Source organism: Nipponia nippon, unplaced genomic scaffold, assembly GCF_047370975.1.
Source record: "Nipponia nippon isolate SJK-2023a ecotype South Korea unplaced genomic scaffold, ASM4737097v1 scaffold_2, whole genome shotgun sequence".
In the NCBI taxonomy this organism is placed as follows: Eukaryota; Metazoa; Chordata; class Aves; order Pelecaniformes; family Threskiornithidae; genus Nipponia; species Nipponia nippon.
Window position 1 is genome coordinate 97281360 of NW_028262336.1, and position 27450 is coordinate 97308809.

Sequence of the window (27450 nt, forward strand, 5' to 3'; positions counted from 1 at the left end):
CTGAATGCAAGTTTTGCTCTTATATGTGCCAGTTGGGGTTTTTTTTGTTTTTTTTTTTTTTAAGCAGTGTATTCACATCCTTACCTATATGCTTTAAGCGATTCCCCCATCAAAAAACAAGATTACTAAAAATGAAATGAAGCAGCTTCCGTATAGAAAAAGTTATATTTACAGTTTTATTCAGCAGACTTAAAGAGCAAACAAGTTTAACACTGTTGTTGAAAAGTGTTTTTACCCAAAGTTGCCAAGATCTAATAAGTTACGGAACAGAAATATCTGACATAAGGCAATAATCCTGACCAGCCCATTAGATATCACCCCATCCCCAAAGAGTAGAGCTGATAAAGGCGGTAGAAAATTTAGACGGCGATTGACTCAATTTCCAAAAATTAGACAGAGATGATGAAAATAGGGTTCCACTCTTGAGTATATCTTTAACATCTGCAGGTGAAGGAATTTCTAAAGCACGCAAAAATGCGAAGACAATTCCTGTTTCCAAGGGAACGTTCAGTGCTTTGAATCCAAGAATGCTATGTCCACACACAGTGGTCAGTACATGACTATGGCAACACATAGATGGTAAAGATTAAAAATAGAATTAGAATTTTTTCCATTCCATGTCATCAGGAGGATTTACTTCTACCTTCCTTTTACCAACATCAGACCAGTTGGTACTCAGAACTGTGCCTCCAGACTCCATCTGCAATATGAGAGAAAGTTTGTTTAGTTTGCTAGAGGAATTCTACTAATACAAAAGCCACATTTCTTAACCAGATTAACAAATTCTGAAGAAAGGTGAAGAATTTAGCTTCATGCAGAAGCAAGTTACACAGGAATTCTGTGTATATATAGAATAAAATTTGACAAAGCCATCATTCCATAATCTTCAGCCCAACAATACTTTTATCAGTACTGGACACAATGAGATGTTACTTCATTAACGGGAAGCTTTTTAAAGGTCAGTCAGGTTCTTGCATATGAGGGTTACAAATAAAAGGAACCAGATATAAACGATTAAAAGGAATTTGATCCTTTCACTCATGACAACTCTTCAAGCTCTAGATGAGCCAAAAACTGTATTTCCTTTGATAACACTGATTGAAACAAAGAGACCAGTGACAAAGCACAAGCTTCACTGAGGCACAAACTTGGATTTAAAGAGTCACATTCATTAGTGTACAACATTGTAGCTTTCAGCGAGACTTGTCATACCAGTACCTCCAACAGAACCACTGTCATTCATTATAGGCCCAAGGTTTGGTAGCTAGAGGCTTCCTGATTCACACAAAGCTTAGTAAATTGTGTTAGTGCGCAAGAGTTACGCATTTCTTCAGAGAAAAAGAGTGAAAACTTACAAACGATTTGTTCATGGCACGTTTCACTTCATCTGTACCATCTGAATAAATTTGCTGGAAGAGTTTATTTAAAGCAGCATCTCCTTCTAACTTCTCATTCTTCTCCTCTTCTTTGATTTCAACTACCAGTTTGTCCCAGTTCCTTGTATAGTGAGAGGATGATGGATATAAGTGCTGGGTATCTGAAAACAGAAGTGTTAGTTAACTGAGCATTTTCTCACGACTTTTAGAGCAGCAGAGAACACGTACACATATATGTATCCAGTGAATCAGAGATGATAATGGAACATGAATCTGAAAATGCAAATGGATTCTTCTTTACTGATACAAGCACTGCAGAAACAAAAATAAAGAAAACTAAGAAATGCTAGAGACTACGTTCAGCAGCTGCAAGAGTTTACTTTTAAGTAAACACAGTTACATAATTTAGTTATCCATCAACAAAATCCTGGATAACAGCAACACAAATAATTAAAGTCAAAACAAGGCAGGAGATACTGGCTGACAGCAAGAAAAAAAAGCCAGCAGCCTAGAGTCATAGGAAAATTTGAGCTAAATTTCAAAAAATATCTGAAATCAATAAATCAGGAAATTCAAATTCTCTCAAAGATAGATCATTAATGTCCTGAAAAACTGCAAAAGTATTACTTTCCAAGAGAGAAGTAAATAATACTTAATTATTTAAGCAACAGTAGAAGCATAACAATGCATAGAACTGCAAAACAGTGACCAAAACAGATAACCAAACAGATAAGCCCAGAGGAATTAATGACAAGCATGTATTTTTAACAATCAATCAGATTAGTGGAAGTTATGACTAAATTTAATACCTAAGTTTTAGTGATGCCCTGCAGACTTTTTCTGTCAATTCTTGGCAGTAAGAACAAGACTACTAGGCTTTTCATTGTAAATATGAAGCTGTGATTTTTTAACAATATTTAACACAAAAAATATTATTAATAACTGCAAGTAACTCCATACAAATAAACCATTTAACACTTAATAGTTCAGAGAACAAACCTGGTGTAAATTGCTTTAACTTAGGAGAATCTCCCTGCCCCTCCAGCTTCTCCCATCTTACAGCCTCTGGCTTCTTCATTTTTATCTCAACCTACAAAACACAAGACAAAGAACAAATTAATCCAGATGGCAAACAGTTCTGCCAAATAGGCTTGAATTAGTCTGTGGCAGTAAGAAAATAAACGTGTTTTTAGAAACAGAGTCTCTAAGATGAAGCCTGTATTTTAACAAAAATTACCTACCTTACAAGATGAAGTTACGCGACTTCAAGTCACATGTCAGCTAAGCTCTTATGTGGCTACATAGCTCTTGTATCAGACTTTTACCCTTTTGTTTAGTACCACTTACTTTCTTTTGCTTACTATTCTCTTGATTCTTTTTGTAAATTATGGTATCCCAAAAGTAATGATTGGTCTCAATGTCTCTACACTGCCAGGCACCAAGGTATAATCTTTCAAGTATCCCTTTCTTGCCAGTCAGCTCTAACAGTTAAATAGTACTTTTGAAGGACTGCAAAATCCAACTTTATCTAGGTTTACATTTCATCCACCAAAAAATTTCATACTTGATGTGTAGTGCACAAACCAGAGAAACACCCTGGGTCTATGCAGATCTTCCCACTGGAGAAATTCAGAAGCTGTATTCATTTGGCTCAGTGAACACACACTTCCCATGGAGAAAAATGTCTAGTATTTATTGACAAAACTGGCAATTAAAAATGGATATGGTTGCAATTATCATAGGAGAAACAAAATTAAGTGGAGTATGTCATGCCCTATTCACAACTACACATAATCCCGTTAGACAACCATATTGAAATGTTTTTTTCGTAATTAACCTTATCCTTTGGTTACAAAGTTGCAAAACAATGTCTGCAAAACAAGGAATGCCCAATGTCACTCCAAACGACAAATTCATTTAAGAAAATGTCACAAAGTTCATATGATGCTATTAATTAACTGAAATCAGTGCTTGCTAAACTTCAGCAGTTCCTTATACGGGAACAGCTCAGCAGAAGCGAGTTCTTAGTTCTACCTAAAGCCACTATAACCTGGGGATCCCTGCAGACCCAAGAACAAAGGCACCACTGTAAAAGCCAACCCTAGAGATCCTAACAGCAAGCTCCTTGCACAGCATCATGTTGATCTGAAATTTGAACTTTATTTAATCCATTCTTCAAATCAGTCACTGGTAAGCAACAGACTGAGATACCTTATAAAAATAAAGAAATGAGCTCATTTAAGTTTCAAAGCTTCCACGTTTGCAATCATGCTGCATTTTAAGAATCAGAATATTCAATTATGATTGCTCCTTTTCATTTTTTTTCCCCCTGGGGAAGCTACCATTTCCCTAGACAAGTTTAAATACTTATTTTTCACTACTAACTTGTACTAAATGAGAGCAGAAAGTTTAAGACATGAGGCATGGAATGCCCTTCCAAGGCAAGGGAGAGTTTCAGTAAGTTTGTAAATCCAACACCCACATGTATTAGACTTCCCACTCCCCACGTCTGTTGGATTTCCAATGTTTTTAACAACTTCACAAGTCACAAATTAAGCATCAGTGTATCAGTTTTTAAAATAGTGAAAGTCACAGAACAAAAAAAATCAAATAAAAATAAAATACTGTATTACTCTAGTTGCTCAACCTACAGTCCCTAAAGAAGTCCCGTAGTCCACAGCTGAATATTGCAATCTGTAAGGACGCAGAGATTTCTGTTGAAACTATGCAGAAGAAGCATTCAAACTGTGCCAATGATTAAGTCTTCAGTAAAACTAATGAAGTCAGCAAAGGTTCCTTCACTGGATTCTTCTAAAAACACTTTGGAAATTACAACCTTAAAGTTCATTTTTGAACACCTACACTCATAACTCTAATGCTCTGTGATTAGCTTAAGGAAGCCAAAATATTTGTATATCTACATATAAGACAAACAAGCAGTTCCATGAGTGCCAGAAGTAGTAAGGCTGCGGTTTTGGTTTTTTTTTTTTTTTTTATCATCCAATGGATTTGGATCTCGTCAGTCAAACTTTTAAGTTAATCAGCCACTTACAAAGGCACTAATTAGTTACAACTGAAACATGAATATTAATGTAAAACAACTTGTCTCTCCTCTGCTTACTATATAACTCTTTTGAACCTGAGGAAAGTGTATTATCAATTCAGTTGCACATTTAAGTTGAGGAGGCCTTAGTTTTAAGTTTTTATACTCTGCTTATCAGTGTGTCCCCCCCATATGACCTATTAAAAAAAAAAAAGAGAGAGCAAATGCTTGATACTGAGACTACTCAACGCTATACCTCTTCAATTTCTCTTCTGTTTGTTTCTTCCTTCGCTATCTCCTCTTACCCTTACACTTCAGGCTTTCCATCATTATCTTTCAGTATCTCAAATACAGACTATTTCATCCACACCAAGAATGACCTCTAACGCAGTATAATGCTTGATGTGAGCTATTAAACATGGACTTTTTTCTTCTCAGAATACGACCCTCCTCAAATAACCCTTACAAAGACCTCTGGCTATTCATCAGAGTACTCTGCCCATGCATACAAAGAAGAAAAAAAGGAAGAGCTTTACTTTTGCTGCTCCAATAATCCCCCTCTCCTTTTTTAATCTGCTAGGTCTTACATTAGGGTCTTACATTAGTTCTTACATAGGGTCTAGAGCACAAGTCTTACGAGGAGCGGCTGAGGGAGCTGGGGTTGTTTAGCCTGGAGAAGAGGAGGCTGAGGGGAGACCTTATTGCTCTCTACAACTACCTGAAAGGAGGCTGTAGCCAGGTGGGGGTCGGTCTCTTCCCCCAAGTAACAAGCGATAGGACAAGAGGAAATGGCCTCAAGCTGCGCTAGGGGAGGTTCAGGTTGGATATTAGGAAAAACTTCCTCACCGAAAGGGTACTCAGGCACTGGAACGGCTGCCCAGGGAAGCGGTTGAGTCTCCATCCCTGGAGGTATTTGAAAGACGGGTAGACGTGGTGCTTGAGGACATGGTTTAGTGGTGGACTTGGCAGTGCTAGGTTAACGGTTGGACTCGATGATCTTAAGGGTCTTTTCCAACCTGAATGATTCTATGATTTTCCTCTCTGAAACTGTCCTTAAGCTGGTACTACATGACAAACATCCCTAAGGAAAAGGAAATGCTGCAAACTAATTCCCAGTGTAAGATGCAGATTCCTTAAATCTAAACCATTTCAACCCTGCCAAGCTAGAAGCACAGACAGCTGAAGAATTGAGACAGAATGTAGTTATGACATGATTAAACCTCTACTCCATCCACTTCAATTGAAGCTACTGATTAGGCAAAGTGGCAGGCAGGAGCAAAACCAGGGAAATCATTAGCTGTATACCATTACTCAACCACATTTTCCAAAAATATAAAGCTACAAAATTCTGCTTGTGAAGGCGCATATTTCTTCAACTTGAGAGCTTTATTTCATCTAAGGAGAAACAACTTTTCGAGTCCCAATTATGTGCACAAACGGCAATAAATGCATTTTAATGAACATTTTAAAGCAGATACTGATAGCTGTCACACAGACAAGTAACATATCATTACGACGTGTTACATCTAACACGTAAGTACCGTTAGCTTTTTCCCCTCTTTTGAAAAAAAGTTCAGTACTTCAGGCAAGGGAAATACATCAACACTTCGCCAACTACTTTGATTTAACATTTATATTTCATAAAATGTAAGCCTGTGTGCCTCATGCCGACTTTAGAATAAAAGACAAGAAAATTTCATTGCAAATTAAATGGTTTGCATGCCACTTAAGGACAAGCCTAGTTCCTCAGCCTCTCCTTGTAGTTCATGCCGTGCAGCCACCTGACCATCTCTGCAGCCCTCCACTAGGACTTGCTCCACTACATTAGTGCCTTTCTTGCATCAGGAAGCCCAAAACTGGATGCAGTACTCCAGACGTATGAGAAGTTCCAACGCAGAAATAATCCACTTTCTGTTTTAATTTTTTTAAGTTCCTGGTATTTGGGGCTCAAAGTGAGCAAAGCAAAAAGGAAAAGAAACATGGAATTTTGACAGAGTAATTCCTGCACTACTTGTCTGAAATACTGTCTTGAGAGAAACCAACCCCTCCAAGAAGAGGGTCGAATAGGGGATTCATCGTCTAGAAAAAAAAATCTGCAGTGAAAGGATACAGAGAAGTTTCTACTCACAGAATTTTCTAGTCATAAAAGTAGTCGATTTTTTAAAACCTATCAGAGATTTAGACAAGTTTGTTTACGGCTTAATTCAAGTGCTAGCTATCAGAAAAAATGCCACAAAGTTAACTCTCAGAAGCTATTCTAAACTCTTTCATTTGTAGTATAAGAACACAAAAAACCCTTTACTTTAAGATAATTGCCATAAAAGAGCATTTAATCTAGTTTTAAGAAAGAATATCTCCCCTTAACTACAGATAAACACAACACTAGTTAGCCAACATTAATTTTCTAGGTAGAAGCTTACTGTTAAAAAGCCCAAACCTTTGATGAACTAGATTTCACTTGACCTTACGTTCCAGGACAGACATTGCCAGTTTAACTGAGAAACATTAAAAGGGAAAGAATTTTTATCTTCCTCCCTAACAGAAGATGCTGGTGTACACTGACAAGTTACAAGAATTTTTTTCCAATTTCTACTGTGTTTTATATTTTACAGTCCATGCTAAGGGAAAGTTCACTTACCACTGGCAAATTTGCGTCAAGCTCTGATCAGATGGATGAAGGAAATCAGAACTGGCAAAGCTTAAGCAGTAGTTCAGCCATTAATTTTGAGATGCATCAAAAAATACCCTTTTAAATTCTGATGTTTTGCTATGTTAAACACATGAAAACGAGAATTCAGGGTTTCCAATCAACAACTTAGTTATTTACTGAACTACTGACTGCTTTGCTTAAATTGTAAATTTTAAGTGTTTAGAGATGATTTTGCAATCTTCTCATGTATTTTGTTACCTAAATTTAAGGGTAGGACCAAATAGCACTATCTTCTAAAAATGTATGACCTATTCAAATTTATGTTTAAGATCATATGCACATACCGCTTTGGTATACTAGTTATTCAAAGGCCCTGTATACATTGCTTATATGCTGAATTCCAGTATCTTTGGTCTACAACTTTAAACAAAATATACTGAGATGAAAATAACTCTACAGTGTTACCACAAATAAATGATAATTAAGAAATTTATTCTGTAGTGAATATATTGCAACAGAAGGGATTTATAGCTGGCACCTTTCAGTTTCTTTGCCAGCTATGTACTATGGAGAACTGAGTACAAAAAGGTGAAAGTTTCCACCTCATTGATATTACATAGCAGCCACTTGTTAAAGTTTTGAATTTTAGAGAAGGAGATAGCAATACAGAGCATTTAGGTATCCTAAAGCTCTTTGTCACTGCACCCTCAATGTAAACCATTGCTATTCCAATAGTTCTTAAATCCATCTTCTCTCAAGACAAAGAAAAACCCTTATGCATAGTTTTCCTTTATGTATTTATTTAAAGCATAGGCACTGACTTATATGCTTGTTTAAAATATAGTTCTCAGAGTATTAACAAGTTTAAATCTGCCCCGCACCCAGCTGCATTCATAAAGAAAAAAAAAATCAAACTTATTTTGAGCCAAGTAAATATGCCAATCATTGGGAAGGTCTCTTTATGGTCTAGCCAGGAAATTGCTCCAACTAGCCCTGCCTAAAAGATGCAAGAAATTTCAGAAAAGTATCCAACTCATATCTTAAATATCACTTTATAATTTACAGAAAATGCTCAAGAATATATATGGGAGATATGAATCTGCATGAAAGCCTCACAGAGAAAACAAGTACATGAGAGCAAGGAAGTCTGCATTCAAGTGTCTGCAAGCAATTTAATGAAAATATCCAAAATGAGAAAGTATCTTTTAAGGATCGGACTGCAACGGTAAGAACCAACTTCTGTTAAAATAAATCTGTTCCTCCATTTATCTATTTGTGTACATTTGCCTCTGAATAGAGGCTCTGACAACAGTCCAAGAGCGTGTGAAACAGTTTCACTCTTTGCCTTTTCCTTTACATTTAGCAACAGGCATCAGTGTGCTTTTCCAGTAAGCTGCACAGAGTATTTCAGGGTTTGCAAGGCAAAATGTTGGTTTGAGGAAAAGAAACATTCCACTGATGCACACTACCATATTCTTGGCATGAAGCTGTTGAGAGTGTGCTTCTACCTCAGACGTCTCTATTAAGTAACAAATGTCAACTGTGAAAGAGGCTGAGGATTTCTAACACCTCCCCTATTTGCAGCACAACTTTGATCTCTAATTAAGGAACAGTTCTGGGGTAAAGAAACCATTGTTTATCACTTTTTCAAATGGCTCTAAATTGCTGCAAATCATTGCTTGCAAAAAGCCCAAACCACTGAAAACTGAAAACCCACAGTATTTGTCCCCACACTATTTGTAGATGCAAGAGCAGAGGGGAAGAAAAAGAGAAAGCACTAGCTCAAGTTTCCATCCAGTTCATAAGCACACGTGCTAAAAGCACATACTCATCCTCACTCTCCTCTTCTAGGTCTAAGGAGAAGAAAACCCTGAGCATCACCTAGAGCACAACAGAAGACCTAGAGAAGCTGCTCACGTTACACAGGTTTCCAACAGAACATGGCAGAATATTCCCCTGGGATCCCAAATACACTGATTGATAGAGTGAGCAGGACAGGGAAAAGAAAGCAAGGCTGGCTGTGCACAAAGGACTGTTTCAGAACATTAGAAATCCTTACACGGTTTGTGCATTTCTACTTTGCTGCCATATTTTTGGGACAGAGACAGATCAGCTAGTTTTGTCTTAAATATATTCAGTCACTCATTTTAAGTTTTTATGCATTTTTCCTTTTATGAAGGGAACACGATGATATTACGCACACTGAGCTACACGGTAACTGCACACAGGCGACTTCCAAAGAGCAAACTTGGTCCAGCCTTTACATTTTGGCTCCCTCTTCTGGAAAGAAGTAAAAAAACCAAATAGCACCACTAAAGGGTACTTCTGTTAAATGCTGAATGCAACATGCAGTTTTCAGTGTGGCAGTTTTTCCCCCACCTCACCTGACACCTGAACACAACTGAGGATGACCACCAAAATACACAAAATCCTACCTATTGCGTACAAAGTCATGCTACATACAAAGACCAGATCAGCTTCCACTGTAAGACACAAATCTCAAATTTATACGGTGCTTTTTGGAGCTGCTGTTACTTTTTGCTTGATCAGATTACTACAGTCAGACACCTTTGACAGATAACCAATAACGTCAATTGATTTAGTTATGATCTATCAACTATGCTGTTCATGCACAAGAAAAAAATGCTATGCATATATAGCAACTCCCTCAAGAGAAGGGCTTAATATAGTTGTATTGAGCATTTTCTCATGTGGACATTAAATTGAGGCCTTATATCAGAATTATATGCTGAACACCACGAGTAAGTAACTTGTGACTAATTGTGAACAGGAACCATAATCAACTCAAAGCTGAATTTGCAAGTAGTGATATCTATTAAATAGCAAATAAACTTCTGAATTAGGTAAAGAAATGGCTTCAAGCATGGCAATTATACATCCAGCCACTGTTAAAGGCAGTCTGTATCACCTGTAAAACTGTTGACAATTAGAGAATATACGATACTAGGATGCATAAAGAAAGAGATGAAGATTTTATCTCAAAACTGGACTTTACCCACCCATTATGCTGTTCTTGAGTCAGCATCAAGTGTTTTACCTCTTCTAGCTCACAGCTTGAAGTCAAAAGTCTGCAGATTATGAACACTAATTTAGTTCTGCTCATACAGAAACCATTCAAACACCTCCAAACATCTATCTATGCTACCTCCGTACCATTTGCTAGTTCTGTTCTTTTCCAAACAGAGACTCTGTATCTCAGAACTAGACACAGCATGGATTTATTGAAAGGTATAATTTCTATTTCACTGGTAGGAAAGAAACAATTCTTAAGGTATCAGCTGCATTTTTCACCACTGTTAACACTCCCTGAAAGGACCCCTGAGAGTCTGTAAGTTCTGTCTGCTCTTTGCAGTTATTTTAGAATTTGTAATTCTGCAAATACAATTAAGGCTATTTTCTCTCTGAATTTGCATCTTTACCTTTATTCCTTTGTGTTTGTCAAGGGATGCTGAATTTCAAGCAGAACTGAGAAATCCCTCTCCAGCTTCTCTTAGTTACAAAAATACATAGGATTTTTCTACTATCTGACGGTTCTGTTGTTTCATCCTCTATCCATTACATTTATTAGTTTTATGAAGTTCATAGGAAATCCGAACTATCCACCACATAACCTGCCCATACATTCCACTATGTTTCCTCATGTATTCCCTCATATAACTGGAAAAGACCAGACTCTTCGTTGCCCAGTGAAGACTACACGATGCCAATGGCAACGTGGCTCACACATTCAAAGCTGCAATACAAAATAAAGCAGTGTGAACACATGCAGTTATTCTTACCCAAAATTATTAATCCATATGAACAGATCTGCTCCTATCCCATGAAAACACAATTTCTGTAGGAGTGTGTAGTAAAAAGTTCATATAATTGGGAAGATAATGAGATTATGTCTTTCTTTCCAGGTCCTTACAAAAGGACTTCATGTAAATGGTACAGAATTATTTGTAAAGGGTTTGAGAAGTTCTAAGTAATAAGACAGTTTATTCAAAGTAATAACTGCGTATTTTCCATACTGCTCATAAGAACAAAGCACATGCATGAAACTTATGAAAAGAAATCTGAATTTCTAGTATTCAAACGCTAAGGCCGCACCATTCCACTAAAGCACTTAATGTTTTTCAAAGTAAAATATTCTAAGCCTTTAAAGAAGTCTTTGCATGCATAACATAGACGTGCTTTTAAGTTTTTTCTTCAGCCAGACTCCATCTGCTGGTCAGAACCAGCATTAGCTGGGGCATCATTTAAATTGTATTCCTTCACTGTGTCTACGCAGATGTCCTTATACTATTCTTTTCTGCAAGAGGAAGAACATGTTGAAGCACTGACTTCTGGTGTTAGAACACCTTCTGTGCTCTCTCTTATCCCATTTTGTCTCAAAAGTATTCTCTCATAATTATATAGGAACAGTAACATTTGGAAACAAGTGCAAAATATTTACAAATTAGACACTGCATGAACATAACTAAAGCTTTCATACCACTTTAGGAACCTCAGTCTAAACCAGGCTCTAGACTACTAGAGATTATTCCAGAGGTTAACCCGGGCTAGAGACGGTAGCATAGAAAGGCAAAGTCAAGTTCCTTTCAACTGTGCTCAGTACACTGCTGAAATAAAGTACACTGCACTGCTGAAATACAGGGAAAGAATCAACAATACGTTTCTGCTTCAGAGGTTCAGGCTTGGCTCTATGGACAGAGCATATGTCCGTCTATGCATTATACCATTATATATGTTATATATATTATACCATTATATACATGCTATGCCAGACCACAGTCAGTTTCTTATTTTTCTATACCTGTAACATGGAAGAAACAAAACGCTGAGACAGAAGCTTTCTCTCTCATGCCATGCAATTTTCAAGGGTCTCCAAGCAAGTACTACTTCCAGGAACAGTGTGGAATACGCCCTCTTGAAAAGCCAAGAACAATTAACCTTATGGCTAATTTTTACCAGCGAGAAAAGGTCACAAAAGGATAAAGAATTATTTCAACACTGAAATCCTCAAAGTCTGACTTTTTATTTCTTGGGCACACAAAGGTAACAATGCAAGGCAACATTGGCTTCTAAAAGTTTAGTAAGAAGGTGTTCATACTTTCCTAATACCTGAATTCTAAGTGCGAAGGCCAGTCTTCTTTCTACAGCAACAAGTAAAAGCATCCTCAACATAACTGTCATTTGCACTTCAGTAAGCACCATCTTATTACTATTTCTGATATTTCCACAAGTTTAGAAAGCCACCCACTGGCTGAAAAGCATCTTGAAGAAAGAAAAAGCAATTCTATATGAAAAGCAAGGTATTATGACTGTTGCAGAGAGACAAGACAATAGAGCAGAAACATTTTCAACGTCAAGAACAGTCAAAGAAATAATTTACACTTTAAGAAGCTTACCTTTGTTGAAAGCACTTTAAATGTACTTTGCTCTGGCACTATAGAATGAAGAAGAACAAGCTTTAAGTTGTAGTCTTCACCTGATGGAAGTCTCACTGATGCATTCATCTGTTAACAGTTGAAAACACATCTCCGGTCATCTTTGAGAGCAGATTTCCATTTCCAAGTAAAGGATTGTCATTTGGCACCAAGATTAAGTGATTAAATTAATGACCCTTCACTAGGGCACTTAAAGCATCAGGCGTCAGAATTTCAGACGACGCCATTACACTACTGCATTATTGAACAAGGTGTTTCTATGGTACACTAGAAAATGAACAGCAGATTTCAATTCTTAGCGAGCAAGTACTCAAAAAGCCTATTATCTTGTCAGCTTGATCTGCATTCTTTGAGGAAAGAATTATATGGCAAAGGAAGTATCAACACATTAATAATGGAATATGAAAACAATTTGCAACTTCCCTTCTAATACACGCAAACTACATGGCAAGCACTCACACAATTTTAACAATCTAAAGCAGAGAGTAACAACCAGGTACTTCTGGTAGTTTGCAAAGTAGCAACTTAGTGGAGAACAAGAACCTAACTCTTCAATATTCTCAGCTAAATTAAACATGAACATCATCGGTACCGCATATGGTATTACAGTAAAGAGATTGCTGCACTTCCTTTAAATATATATTTTGCTGCCATTAACAATTTTAGTAATGCCCAAGCTAAGAAAAACCCACCCACCAACATTCATTCTTTTTCTGTAATTGTCTTAAAGCAAGATATTACTCATTCATACCTATTTTTAGAATACTTTGCCTCTATCCATTCCCACTCCAGATGCATCCATACTCAAATGTCCAGATCACTTGCTCCCCCACCCCTCCAAACACACAGGCATCTGAAAAACAGATGTTCCCTTTGCAGAACATACACTACACTGTCACTTGTGTATAAATCCTATGGACGCTGCTGTGGCAAGGTTCACTTGATTTAGCATACCCATATCTACAGCATAGCTATACATAAAAACCTCAGACAGAAGACCTCTTGTACCATTTTTTCATGCTATTGCAGCAGATAACATTCATTGGTTTAATTGCTACATCTTAGGGAATCTAGAGATGTGTATCAATAAACAAGTCACCTCTTTCTCTGAGAACTGCACACTGACATCATCCTTCTGCGCATTCTTGATCATTACAGTCACAATTACTTGAGATTCTGTTTGGTACCAGTCATATCTAAAAAAAAAAAAAGAAAAAAAAAAAGAGAGAGAGTTTAAAACTGACTGCAAAGAGATGTACAGAACAATACCAAAAGCTGAAACAGTACATTGTGTAGTTTCACAGGGGAGAGAAGACATACAAAATTAGATTTCTTCCCCTTCCTCTAACAGAGCAGCTGCAGAACTGACAAGATAAGTAGCTAAAGAACAAAGAATGATTTTTAATCAAGAAGCATAACAAAATCAGGTCACTTTCTTAACCAATTCATAATATCGTTTGCCTTCTATAAATCAAATGGCACTTTTAGTTCAGGGTCTTAAAAGCCTCTCAGAAACATTACCTATACTGGGCACAATGGGGCAGTCTTTGAATTAAGCTCAGCCCAAGAACCAGAAACAGAAGCCAGAATGCTTACTCCATTCCCCACTCTCCCAGTGAGGCATAATCTCCTGGAAGTACAATTCAGTCTGAACAGAAGCGAGGACACTGTTTGAGAAACACTTCACTTAGACCGCCATGTTTTAAAGTTACCAAAAAAGAATTTCTCCAGTCATTATCTTGCTTCTCCAATCCCCAAGTCAAAGAACAGTTATGTCAATTATTTTAATTCTCACAGTAAAGCTAAAGTCAACTTACTTGATCTTTGGTGTCAGAGGCTGCTGCTGTGTATTCTAGTTGAAGCACATTCCATTGGAAAGAAAATTACATCAGTGTAAGTGAAAACAGACCACAAAGTACTTTTCAAAGACACAAATAATTTTCATACCGACTGCTCCCCTTTTCTTGATTTATGTATGTGCAATAACTTACAGGTGAAGCTCTTCACTGTTCTCCTAGCCATTTCTGCCAGATTAAGAATTAAAAAGTTTCCATTTACATTAAATATGTCAGTCTAACTTAGAATATATTGGTCAGACATTTTCTAAATAGCAGTAAGCTCAGCTTTAACTCATTTGTTCCCGGATAAGAAGTATACCTGAAAGACACACAGTGGCTATGTTGCTAATCTAGGAGTCATGAAGGAAACCTGCAACAGATCTGAGAGCTTAGGGTATAACTATTAAATATAAAAACCTTTTAACTGTAAGATTTGTCTTTACATACACCCACCACGTTTTCTTTACGCTCTCCTCCTCTATCCTATTCTTAAAATGTAAAAAATGGAAGTAACTATGAAAGAGGGAGCAGAACACCCAATGCAAATTCCCATTTTTGTCTCAAAAAAAAAGGGGGGGAGTATCAATTTCAACATTTTTTCTGAAAAGTTCCAATTAAAAAAAAAAAAAAAGAAAAAAGGCAACTGAAAGCTGAAGAAGTTACAGCAGAAAAAAAGTCCACACAAACTACTTGCAAGCTACTGGAAAAAAGTTACTTCCTAGCAGTCACAAGCAAGTTAGTATTGACAAGATGAGCTGGTTGATCTGTAGAATTAGGCCACAGACTGCAAGCAACAAAGTTAACATTTACTTTAATGAGCGCACAGTAATTGCCAGATTTGTATGCCATTCCTAAGAGTTTTCAGGGTTCAAATTTTGCAACCTCGGTCTCAAATAAAAGAACACATGTTTAGAAGAAAAGTTAAATCCTTCAGAACTGCATGCAATAGAAAAGATAATTTTTAAAGCCTGGAAGTTGTAAGGCGGCAGTGAAGCCTAAAAGTATGCTCTAGCTTAACAAAGAAATCAAAACAGGAAACATGTTAAGAAAAACACCTTACCACTTCTGTCTGTGATGCTGCAGAAAGAAAAAAGTTGTACTTTCAGAAAAAGACATATTGAACTTACAAGGCATACACTTATTCTAGCTTTCTTCAGTTAGTCCAGACATTCTGCATTTGTTCCAGTCTCAACAGTAGAAAAGCTAAAAACATGCCAGTTCTACCTCTAGTATTTTGCTTTTATGACACTCTACTTTTTAATCAGACTTCAATCAGCAACTTGTGCAAAGGAACAGCTGTAATACGAAGCATGTTCTGATTAACAGAAGGAACAAACTTTCCATTACTTTCCTTGTTTATCAGAAACCTATATGGCCCTTTTTTAATGCAAGCAACATCACGGCAAACAGAAGTTTTAAAAAAATTACTTCCCGTAAGTCTGTACTAGGTTTATCATCCATCTATAGGAACAGCACAAAGTTCTCATCAAATCTGTATCTCATGCTAGACAAACATCATTGGGGAATGAGAGGGAAACCCAGCAGAAAAATTCACTTACATGACTTTAAATATACTGTCATACTTGGATCTCAACTATAGCTCAGTATTTCCTCTTCTAAATATTTTTTCCTAAAATATTTCAGATTAAATATGTTTGAAAAGTAACAAAAAAACTTTCCCTTTGCTTCTTTATAACGCATGCTGCTAAAAAAAGATAAAGATTAATAAAAGAAGAATATTAAGTTAGAATTAAGAAATCAGAGGTTTTGGGGTTGTTTGTTTGTTTTCTTTTTTGTTTTCTTTGTTTGTTTGTTTGTTTTTCTGGAGTATCAGAGAATTAAGATAATGGCTCAAAAAAGAAAAGACAAGGATGAATATTAAGATAAAACAGGACAACTGAGTTGAACCAGACAAAACACTGCAAAAAGTAATTATGACATTAGAGAAAAATGTGTATTATAACCTCCTTCCTTGAGACAGCAGAAAAAGTTGTCACCCAAGATAATTCTTTGCAAATAAGACCGTGCACACCAATCACTAATCTGATTTCTCCGAATAAAAATAAACCTGGCAAAAGTGTATCACGAAGCAGACACTTGTTCATTCCTATACAACACAAAAAGGTTCTCCTCTATTTGGTTTTCAGTCAACAGGTTGACATGAACTTGTATTATTTCTACTGCCCCATCCTCCAGTGTACACCACGAAGAGGGAGGAAGTCACAAGAAATGAAGGAAAAAACTACATCAGTTATTCTATTCCATTACAAGCGCAGTGGATGAATTCATTGCTGGGGGTGTCAGTTTGTAGGAGGGTATGGAAGGAAACCACACTCACTGACTACCACGGGTAAGACACCAGAGCAACAATTAGCACCTGACTAAAGCACTCTCCACATGGAATCAGAGTAAAATCCCCAAATTTCCACCCCTCTTTCCAACTTTACATTCTGGAAGACCTGAAAACTGATTTTGATGCTGTTTTTACAAAGCAAGTTGACACATGCTTCCACAGTTAAAATTAGCTAGCAGCTGTATATGAGAGTTAAAATTAATTATGATTGTCTGAACTTTAAATAGGTATTCCTCTGTCACAGCTAATTATTACATTAAACACCCAATATTAATGTTCCTCTAAACCTTTCAGGTATAGAAGTGTTCAGGATGTATACTTCGAGAGAAACAAGAGATAGGAAAAAGTGACTTTTTTAAAACAAAAATTTATTTTGTTCTAAATAAGAAATATGCTGTAAATCTTTGAAAAACATGACACAGCTTCAAAGCACAGGGCATATCAAATCCCTTATCAAGTAAATGTGGTTTCTCTTACCGTTTAGTGTTTCCTCACATCTTTTAATCCAAATAGTAAAGGTATCATCTACATCTAGGAGAGATCAAACACAGTAACATTAAAACTCTTCAAGCACTACATGTATTGCATTAAGAACAATTCCTCACAACTGCCAATTGGAACAAATTCATCCCAAACTCACATCAATTAACTAAAACATGGTATTATTGCTTAGTGTCTTCTTGTAGCCTGTCATTCCAGTTCAGCTTTAAGTATTTTTATACAACTCTACTATTTAACTCTGTTATATTTAATTAACTTCAAATTAATTTGTAGGACACTAGATTTTGTCTGAACTGACCCAAATACACTATTGCTTTCCAGTCTGCTCAACCTCTATATAACTGTTTGGAAAGCAGGAAGTACAGTTTTACACATTTTTCCATTATTCTTAAAATTATTTTTTCAAACACTCAGTCACATTCTTCCTCTCTAGACAAACATCAGGAGAGACAGTCTGTTCCGAGGACAACCCAAAGTTGCACAAGTTTTCACAAACATCAAGTATTTTCTCCTGGTGGTTTCACACAAACTCTACAAACACATCTGAAGTTTCAGGGATGTTAGGAATACATAGGTGCCAATTCCACTCTATGAATCAAAATCACAGAAAAGTTTGGTAAGGCCTTAATATTCTACAGAGCAAGCTCCCCAGATAGAAATAAATTCACTGGAAATTAGCTCAAAAGGTAGCAGTGCAATGACAGAGTAATCATCTTATTTCAACAAAATTCCCAGAAAAATCTTTCACAGTCAGGAAAGTAAAAAAGTGGCAACGTTACTGACCAACTACTAGGACTAACTAAACTTTTTATCTTTTTACAATAGAGAATTCACACTGAGGGAGTTCACACAGCCACCTATGCAGCAGAAGGCTTGAAGAGGCTCGACAAAAGCTTTCCCAGCACACACACATGTAACACCACGTGTGACTCCACTGCAGGTATGCAAAGTATTCACCCCAACCCCTTCAAATATAAAATGTACGTAAATTTTAAGGTGTGCCTGCGGTCTTAAAATTGCTACCCCATTTCTCAAGCCATTTCCTCTTCCCTTTTCTTCTGCCATCCCCACCAGTCATCTTAAAAGGTATATAAATTTTAAACTACATAACATTCATGTAACCTCTCAGCTGCTGTTAGGAAAAGATAAAAATGCAAATAACAATATGGCTGTCTTGACATTACAATACAGTCAATCACTGATTGCCGTTTTCTATATTCCTAGCAAATCCTGAAAAGACGACACCTACTTTCAGATAGAATTCTCCAAAATTAACTGTCAGAGGGTTATGTTGGGGGATCCAAGGGCTGACTTCAATTACCTAATGTACACTTAAGGTATTCAGATGACTGACTGCGGACTGTCCTCAGAAGTACATGGGGAAAGGAAGCGAGGCAAAGGACCCAAGATGCAGCAAAGTAGGCTCTGATTAGATAAGGAAAATTCTTTACTAGAAGAGTGGTCAAACACTGGAGCAGGTTGCCCAAAGAGGCTGTGGATTCTTTAGCCTTGCAGATACTTGGAAATCAACAGTAGAAGGACCTGAGCAAACACAGGCAAGTTCAAAGTGAATACTGCTTTTGGCCAGGGCATAGAATTAGATGAACTCCAGAGCTCCCCTGCAACCTAAATTAATCTATAATTTTAAAACTTAGCACCCATACCCTAAAAAGATTTCCAGGTCTTGCAGCCAGGAACAAAGTTTATTAATCAAAAGGGAAATGAGTTCAGGAGTCTAAGCAAAGAGAAACTGAGTCAAGTCTCCACTGATCCAGCCTCTGACTTTCAGCAGCAGGTGAGGAATTCTCTTTTTAACTATGGCCTATGACAAGACTGCTATGCAACACAAACTTTAAAAGACAGGTCCAGTGTTATCTGCCCTGTTTTCCTAGAAAATCCCCCTCACCAACCACTGCCTCTTTCCCTGCATCCCAGCACATTTTTTTAATTTGAGGCAAAAGACATTTTTTTGGTGCTCTACAATTGCATTATCCTCCCAAAGAACTTAGAACAACTTCTGTTAATAACTTCCTACTTCAGAAAACCTAACTGGGTCTTTGCGTACTGAAAAATCTACTAACTCTTAGAATACAAGAGAAGTACCTACTAAGATGTTTCTTTAAAAAGTTGACACATTCCACCTTTACTAAATTCATTAGGTAGTCACAGAAAAAAAACAAGAAATTTTGAGTATAATTGTCCTAAATCCACATAACACACTGAAGAGTAACAGATCACACTTGCTTTTTCAATCTCAGGCAAATTAATGAACTCAAAAAATCCACATGCATCTAGTCTCATGGTTGAGTCAAAGAAATCTTGCTTCCTAATGTTATTTTATAAAATAAAGAAACATTGCACATTCAACAATTCATCACGTCAAGACCTATTTAGATATCACTGTAGGTGGGCAATGGGAAGCTTGCTGTAGTACCCCGGGGCCTGTCAGTCCTACCAGTAATGAGCACAAGTAGGAAGCTCATCCTCGTTAGCATTCCAGATTAAGATTTAAAACAGCCCTTACATCAGCAAGGAACAGAAACGCGTACCGGTGTACTTCTGCCCCCTTGCGTGGCAAAGAAGCCAGCCTTGCCAGCAAGGAATTCCCCGCCACAGCAATCCTCCCTGAGGCAGGAGCAGCTGAAGTCTTCTCTCTTTATCACCTGCTTAGCGGTATGTGGCCAATTTTCCCTCTGCGCTTTGTTCGTTTTGCACTAGCTGCATTTAACTGGAAGTTGATTGTTTTGCCAAAATGCTTCTGCTCACTATTGTTTTTACCTGGGATCCATCAAACATTCCACAGAACTGCAAAGGCAAATTCTGTTACTGACATAAACCTGCCAGCAAATTAGGTAATATATGGAAGAGAACCAACTAAAAATCTGTATTTTTAAAAAGGCCTTCAGGAGATTCCTCATCTCACAGTGGGTCACAGAATTTTGTCACGAGAGATGGGAAGCACAGCAGAAGCAATCTTCAGATGAGAGAGTAATCAGGAAGGACCGGGAAGCTTCAGAAACACTTCAACTGGGTAAGCAGCAAAACAATGGCAAATTAAATTCAAACAGGTAGAAGTCAAGGAATTCAACACAGGAAAAGGTTGTGCTATATTTCAGGGATTCTGAATTAGCTAAGAGGGTCCTGGTATTCACTGACTTATCTAAAAAGATATCTGCAGCTCTGTGTGTTGTTGCACCCTACAACATAAGCAGGATGTGAGGTTAAACAGAATGAAAAAAGTGATGCTCTGGCCTGAGGAGATTTTGTGTATAATCTGTATTTTGAATAACTCCAACTGACAAACTAGAAAAGTGACAAAAACCATGCAGATGAAAAGCCTCAAATTCATAGTGGTTGCTTAGGGAGGGGCAAGAATATGAAAAAACATAGATTAATCATTCAATTAAATTCAGGAGTTAGGAGTTTGGAGAGGCACGAAAAGTTACCTATCAAGTAAGGAAAGCTACAGAAGTAACTGGAAGGAATCATTTCCTTTCACAGGAAGATACTAAATAGAGAACTTGGCTAGACTGCAAAGTTTTTCTAGTCTTTCTAGCATACAAACCAGTGGAGACTACCTAGTTATCCAAACTACCAAAACTGAAAGAACTTCAGGAAATTTCTTATATTTTAACTCCTATTCCAGACATAACATCCCCCTTCCATGACCATTACCACGGCCTCAACACTGCTTTGCTGCTTCACTTCTGTTGGCTTCAGCATTCAGACCCTTCATCGCTCCATTTCAACACATTAATCTAGGGGGAAAATACTTGGAAAATAGTAGCTTTCTGCAGGCTTAATGCACTGAAAGAAGAAGCTAAACAAACACAAGAGTGGGAGGGAGCACAATTACTTGCCAGCAAGCACACTCCCAATGAAACTCCAGTTTTAGATCAGAGGAAGAGATTGCTTATTTGGGAGAGGCAAAGCAATTACATTTTTGCTAAACCTTCAGTCCCAGCCACTGTTAACAGATAAGCCAACATACTATAAAGATCCGAGACCATGACAATGCTTATCAGATTAGTGCACTTTGCTCTGTGCAACCTTTCAAGGTGCTTTTCTTACCATTTTCTTCTGCTATTGGGAAGGAGGGAACGGAATGAGGGGAGGGTTTTGTTTTGAACGGGGTATAGGAGGGAAGAGAAAGGAGTTACAACCATCTTGCAACTGCTGTGTTGTATGCTTCCCAACGCCTTCTACCAAAGCTTTCTGTATTGAACTACTCCTTTCCTGCTTCTAGAAGAAATTCAGATTTTTAAAAAAGGCTCTGATTCTCCCCAAACTAAAACATGTGCAAATCCAGCCAGGAAGCCAAGAGCTTAAGAAAAAAGATAGATAGAAAACATGCTTCTGTAATTAAGTGATATCTAATGTGAGATAAAAATTCATTTTGTCTGTTTGAATACCCATCAAGTTGCATGTTCTTTCTAAAGACTAGTCTATCAAATGGTTTAACAACTAAGAAACTCCAACTACGTGTAAGGAGCCTGTTCTGTTCAGAAACGTTTCTACGACACATAATGCCACACCATTGCGACCACTTATTCATAAGACCTCCAGGAAGCAGGAAAACACCCTCCCATTTTATAAAGCAAAAAAAAAAAAAATTAAAGTCATCTAGTACTTGCTGAGAATTTTCATACACATTTTTAAGCAGTTTTACACTTTCATGCAGTGATTGCACAAACCTTCCCAAAAGCCAGACATCTCAAGTCAGGTACCTAACTCATTAGCCTTTTTTAAAAAACAAAACAAAAAAAAAGCAAGCCTTACTAACACATTAAAAAAGTTTTTTTCTCATTAGTAAAGGAGGGCTGTGCACACAAGAAATTTTAATACTTACTGTCCAACCTCTGTCCCTCTCTGAAAGACTCTAAAGCAGATGCATAGTTTTTAATATGATATTCACCTAACCTGACATGAACAAAGAAAAAGACAAGGAAACAGTAATTACTTTTTAATCTAATCCACATTCTGAAGATCACAATATCCTTAGTTTACACACTATATTGGTTAAAATTACACATGTTAAGAATTTAAATTGCCCAAGAGGTGTGTTTTTGAAATGGCTAGAATGTTAAGATAGTCACCCCCAACTCAATTGCTTCTTATAACCACAGCTTTATTATGGATGGGTTATAAGCAGTACGGCATTAAGTTCATTCATTCGTAGTGTTGCAAAAAGTTTGTACAGAGCCATAATCCGAACACTAGTATTGGTCTACAGATTATCACAATATTCCCAAAGCACAATATATGATACATACCCTTTTCTAAGGAGCGCTACAGCATTACTGGGGTTGAGTTCTAGGGACTTGTTTGCATCTGCAACCGCATCTGTTGGAGATGAGTTTAAGGGCGAGAACATAATAATGTGTTATAAAATGCAGTGAACTGTGATTCTTTCAATAGTGAAAATTTTTTAAGGTGTACTATGTTAGTTTTCTTAGCTTGCACACAAATCACACTGTTTGAATTAAATCTAGCCACAACTGTTATGGATGAACCATCTTTAGTTATTCAGTTAATCTTTTTCCCAAGCATTACTCAGTTATCACATTCCTACCATGACACGATTCAGTCTCTGCCAAAAACATAAAGATGGAAGATGCTTACAACACGAAGTTTAAAATCTGCCTAAGAAGTCTGCTTAAAAAAAAAAAAAAAAAGCTGCCAAGATAATACTAGGCTAAAATAAAATGGAAAGCTGGGACTGCAGAGTGCCCAATTCATTGGAAGTTTTTCAGAAACAAATCAAAGACAAAGAAAACTATGAAATTATACCCTAACTGTAGCTGTAGAAGAAGCATATTAAGTTACAGATAACACTTTCTGTTATTACTATATTTGGCTGCAGATTGAAGACATCTTCTGTAAAGAATGTGTCATAATACACTTGTAAGAGGATTCTGTGTTGTCTGAAGATGTTACCAGCATATTTCTGTAGAAGAATATGAGCATAAGCTCGTTGACAATAATATTCGGCATCATCTGGATTCTTCTCCAAAGCTGCTGTCAGTTCCTGTAAAGACACATAGGAAAACATGAAATAGCACCTCAAAAGTCCCCATAAAAATACAATACCAAACTCTGTCAAATAAGAGACATTTCAGGAGAAAATATCCTGAACCAGCATGAATGTTTAGCTGTTGCTCAGTTCTCATTCACAAAGCTTAAACATCAGAGCTTGAAGTACAAGGAACCTGACAATTATAACAAATTCAAGGAGCCTGTTTCTTACTGAGAAGGAAACAGGACTTTCAAATGCCTTAAACATGAAGTCTGATGCACAGGTGATCCTCTATATTCCAAAGACCTTCCTGCAATTCTCGGCATATTTATATACAGGTCTGCTGGATTTGAGGAAGCACTGCTGTATCAGGAATTTGGAAATCAAAATGCAGTATGCCAAAATGCTGCTGTGGGGATAACATGCCCAAAGCATTGTAACACGTAATGAAACATACCACATTACATGGTATTATTGAGCATAGGAGATTGTTCCGATTTATGCTGAGCACAAAAGCAGGAGAACCAAAGACTTATGCAGCACAGGGCTCGCAGGAAATATTGCTGCACAACGGAAATAAGCATAAAGCAGCCCCTTGTTAGGGAAATCACTGGGTATACAGATTGAAACAATTATATTATGCTTGCTATGAGAAAAGTTTATGACTTTCGCACAACAGAATAAAATCACAATGACTCGATGCACACACCTGGAAAGAGCATCTCCAATTCTCCCCTTATTAGCGAGGTAAGTTCTTCTCTTTGCTAGAAGATTGTAGGTCTTCCAAAGCCACTACAGTACATCACTAAGTACAGTAACTCTCTTTGCTAAGTTGACTGGACTCCTACTCAGAATTTAGCAAGCATGAGGGTGGCTAAGATACAGGCTTCAAACCTGTATGAATATTAGTACAGTACAGCTGCCAAAACACTGTCCCACCAAGCCAGAGAAAAAGAGCAGAAGGACCTGTCTTAGTTTTAATTCAGATTGGTACCTTGCTCTGTTTCACAGCTGTCACATAAAACGCTTACACCAACTAGGAGTTAAGTGGCCACAACAGCTTCTTTTAGCAGTAGCACCTTATCAGCATAAGATACAAACAGGTATAGCATACAATTCTAAAACCTTCAGGGTCTCTAAAGAAAGTGGCAGTCAGTATACAGTTGTACCAAGCAATACTTGATCAAATGATACAGATGCCCCCATAAGATTTAAAGCCATGCAAAAGCAGATATTACAGAAATATTCATGGCTATAGGTATTCCACATGGGAGGAACAAGAGGTAACGCACATATTAAAATAGGTGCATATTATGCTGAGAGACAGCTTTTGATCCTCAAAACCAAGTGGGGTCTGACACTGAACGTTACAGGCACTTCACAAGCAGAGTCACTTCTGTGACAGATCACTTCTCGCTCCAAACATCATTTCCTGTGATTTATGCTGATGACAGAAGCACTGATTAGAACCAGCACACACATAGGAACGGATTCGCCTACAGAACTAGCCCTCACCCCAGGCAAGCGGGGAAAAAAAAAAAAAAAAAAAAAAAAAGAAAACCAAACCCAAGCATCTCGACAATGTGAAACTCATCTCTTCGTTGGCTTTTTGTCAGTAAGTTGTCACATCGCATTCAGATGCAGACACACCCCAAAAGAAGTTACTCCTATAACACAGCTATTTGAGAAGACAGCCAAGTGGCAGCTGGGAAATACTCAACTAGCGCTGGGAACTCCAGATCATGGACATCAGCAACAGTTACTTAGAACAAGCTTAGACCTTGTCCTCACAAACACTCAGGTATGTGCTTTCTACATATTTTTACTCTAAACACCCTTACCATGCAACCAGGTTGCAAATCTATGTCTAAATACTTTGCGATCTTTCAAGTCCCTCCATGCTCATGATAAGGGTTTGTATGAATTAAAGGTGCTTTCGGTCTCCTGAATCATTCATGCGTGAATTTCAGAGGGTCACCACCCTTGCTTCTCATTTGGCAAACCACCTCACCAAAACAAGGTCAATGAATGTTTGTTTCAGCAGTTAGTTTTAACATACAGTTCTGATTCTCTCCTAAATCATCAAGGCTCACACTGCAGAGCATTTTATAAATAAAAGCAAATAGAAAAAACATCCTTATTCCACACAGTAAACTATTTTTTTCATCTTAAAATGATAAAGTCATTAAAGAGTTCACAGCTTTATCATTCAGACAGTATTTAAAGATGGATGATGACCTTTCAGTTGTATCAGATCCAGGTGCAGAAAGCCAAAGCATGCTCTCTGCGAGTTAAAGGAATCAAAAGTCCTGGGGACACAGTGCAGAAATGCCGTGCCAACTGGACACAAGTCTAGTCAGGTGTGGAAACATTACACAGCACCATTTATAGGGTATCACGTCCCAGATTAGAAATATTAAGTACCGGAGCTAAAAGGCCACACCTAAGATCATGCAAACATGGTACACTACCTGTAGACCCAAGCTTCCAAGTCAGCAAAATGCTGCACTGCACTATGGGACTTAGCAGTTCAGAGATGATTGAGCACAATCTGCCTACTCAATTTAGTACTTTTAAAAAAGGCTATAAAAATGACACTAGTATTACTGTATCAGACATTAGATAATGCCTATAGAATGTGTTACATATTGTTTTGAAGCACTGAAGGTACAAAGAACCGAAATACAACCTAGAAAAGCAAAGCAACTATGTTAATACAGGCAAAAAAAAAAAAACAAAACCAAAACCAAAACCAAATGCATATTCTGATAGTATTCTTTCGTACTTCCAAGGACCTTTTGGTGTTGGGGTTTTTTTTGTTTGTTTGTTGGTTGGGGTTTTTTTCCCCACAATGGGAAACTTACCTTTTTTTTTTAGATCTTAAATTGGTTTTACTATGCCAAATATATTTGCAAATTGCTTTTTAGGTGTCATTTATCGTCTGAAAAAACTTTTACAAGCTACTGCCTAAATCCCAAAAAACTGTAAAATTTAGCTTCACCATTATGGAAAGATAATTCAGCATCATCTTATGCTTCTGCCACCTACTCTATTCAAGCAGAACTAACCATTTACATCCTCTCCCCTTCCAAGTATGTTAAATAGAAATATTTATCCACTCGCCAGTTCTGTCTTCTCAGTAACCCTCTGTTTTAAGTAAAAATAACCTTTGAAAGCACAGTAATACATGTTAATGGGTAACATCATAGGATCAGAACAGGCCAGGTTGGAAACGACCTCGGAAGATCATCTGGTCCAACCTTTCCTGGATGAGGTCACCTAGCACCCTGTCCAGCCGTGTCTTCAAAAACCTCCAGTGACGAGGACTCTACCCTGTCCCTGGGGAGGTTGTTGCAGTGAATGATTGTTCTCACTGTAAAAAATTTATTTCTTATGTCAAGATGAAATGAAAATCAGTTCTCGTCCCCACAAAATACAGAAAGAGGGAAAAAACAGATCAAGGCAAAATAAAAACTAATCAAGGTTGAACACATTTCTCCAATAAGCCCAGGGCTTTTTTAACCCCAAATCGCAACCGATTGAGTTATTTGAACTACCATCTACCTACACGGACGAGAAAGTTGGTTGGTTTGTTTGGGTTTTTGTCCCCTCCTCTGCAGCACAGGTAGCACCAGCACGCTGACAGAGCTGCGCTGGATCCCCTGCGGCCAGGCCCCCCAGGCGGGAGGTTTCCCGGGGAAGCTCTGCCGGCCCCCCGCTCGCTTCAGCCGGTCCCCTCGCCCCTACCAGCGGCCCGGCGCGCCGCCAGCCGCGGCTCCCGGCACCCACGGCTCGGCAGGCCGGCAAACTTCGGACACCCGGGGGGCAAGGCCAGGCCCGGCCCGCCCAGCCCCCGGCCCTCACCTGCGCCGCTGCCCCCGGGTCCCGGTCGACGTCCCCGTCCGAGAACCTGCCGAGGAAACACAAGGGCGTAAGGGGGCGAGGCGGGGGCGGGCGGAAGGGACGCGGGGCGGGGAGGCAGGGGCAGCGGGGAATGGGGCTCACCGCGGAGGAGCCGCTCCCGCCGCCGCCATGCCGCCCGCCGCCCCCGGGAAACTTCTGGAGTCGCGGAGGCACCCGCGCACCAAACCCCAAGGCCGCAGCCGCGCAAGGCTTGACGGGAGGCGGAGGGGCCAACCGGCCCCGCAAGCTCCTCCCGCGCCTCCCCGGGCGAGGCGGGGCGGCCGTGGCCACCGAGGCGAGCGCGCCTCCTCCCCCTG

At 38.3% G+C, this 27450-nt stretch overlaps 1 protein-coding gene across 1 annotated transcript; it reads right to left on the reverse strand.

Moving 5' to 3' along the window:
• Positions 1-151: 151 nt before the first annotated feature.
• Positions 152-27403, reverse strand: SUGT1 (SGT1 assembly cochaperone of MIS12 kinetochore complex). The gene is made up of 13 exons (XM_087755972.1): positions 27236-27403; positions 27095-27140; positions 23152-23242; positions 22488-22557; positions 22064-22134; positions 17191-17244; positions 15421-15437; positions 14340-14374; positions 13622-13718; positions 12484-12591; positions 2376-2466; positions 1356-1537; positions 152-700 (listed from the first exon to the last, which is right to left on the reverse strand). Exons 1-13 carry the CDS (start codon positions 27262-27264, stop codon positions 599-601), a joined length of 993 nt encoding a protein of 330 aa, XP_087612098.1. The 5' UTR covers positions 27265-27403; the 3' UTR covers positions 152-598.
• Positions 27404-27450: the final 47 nt, after the last annotated feature.

Bases quoted from the DNA above. Each gene is read 5' to 3' on its own strand.
- SUGT1 (XM_087755972.1), bottom strand. From the start codon at position 27,264: ATGGCGGCGGCGGGAGCGGCTCCTCCGCG. The intron at 22,558-23,151 runs GTAACATCTTCA...CATCTCCAACAG, and splicing joins TCTTCTACAGAAATATGCTG to ATGCGGTTGCAGATGCAAAC. The intron at 1,538-2,375 runs GTTTGTTCTCTG...TTCTGTTTTCAG, and splicing joins GTTAAAGCAATTTACACCAG to ATACCCAGCACTTATATCCA.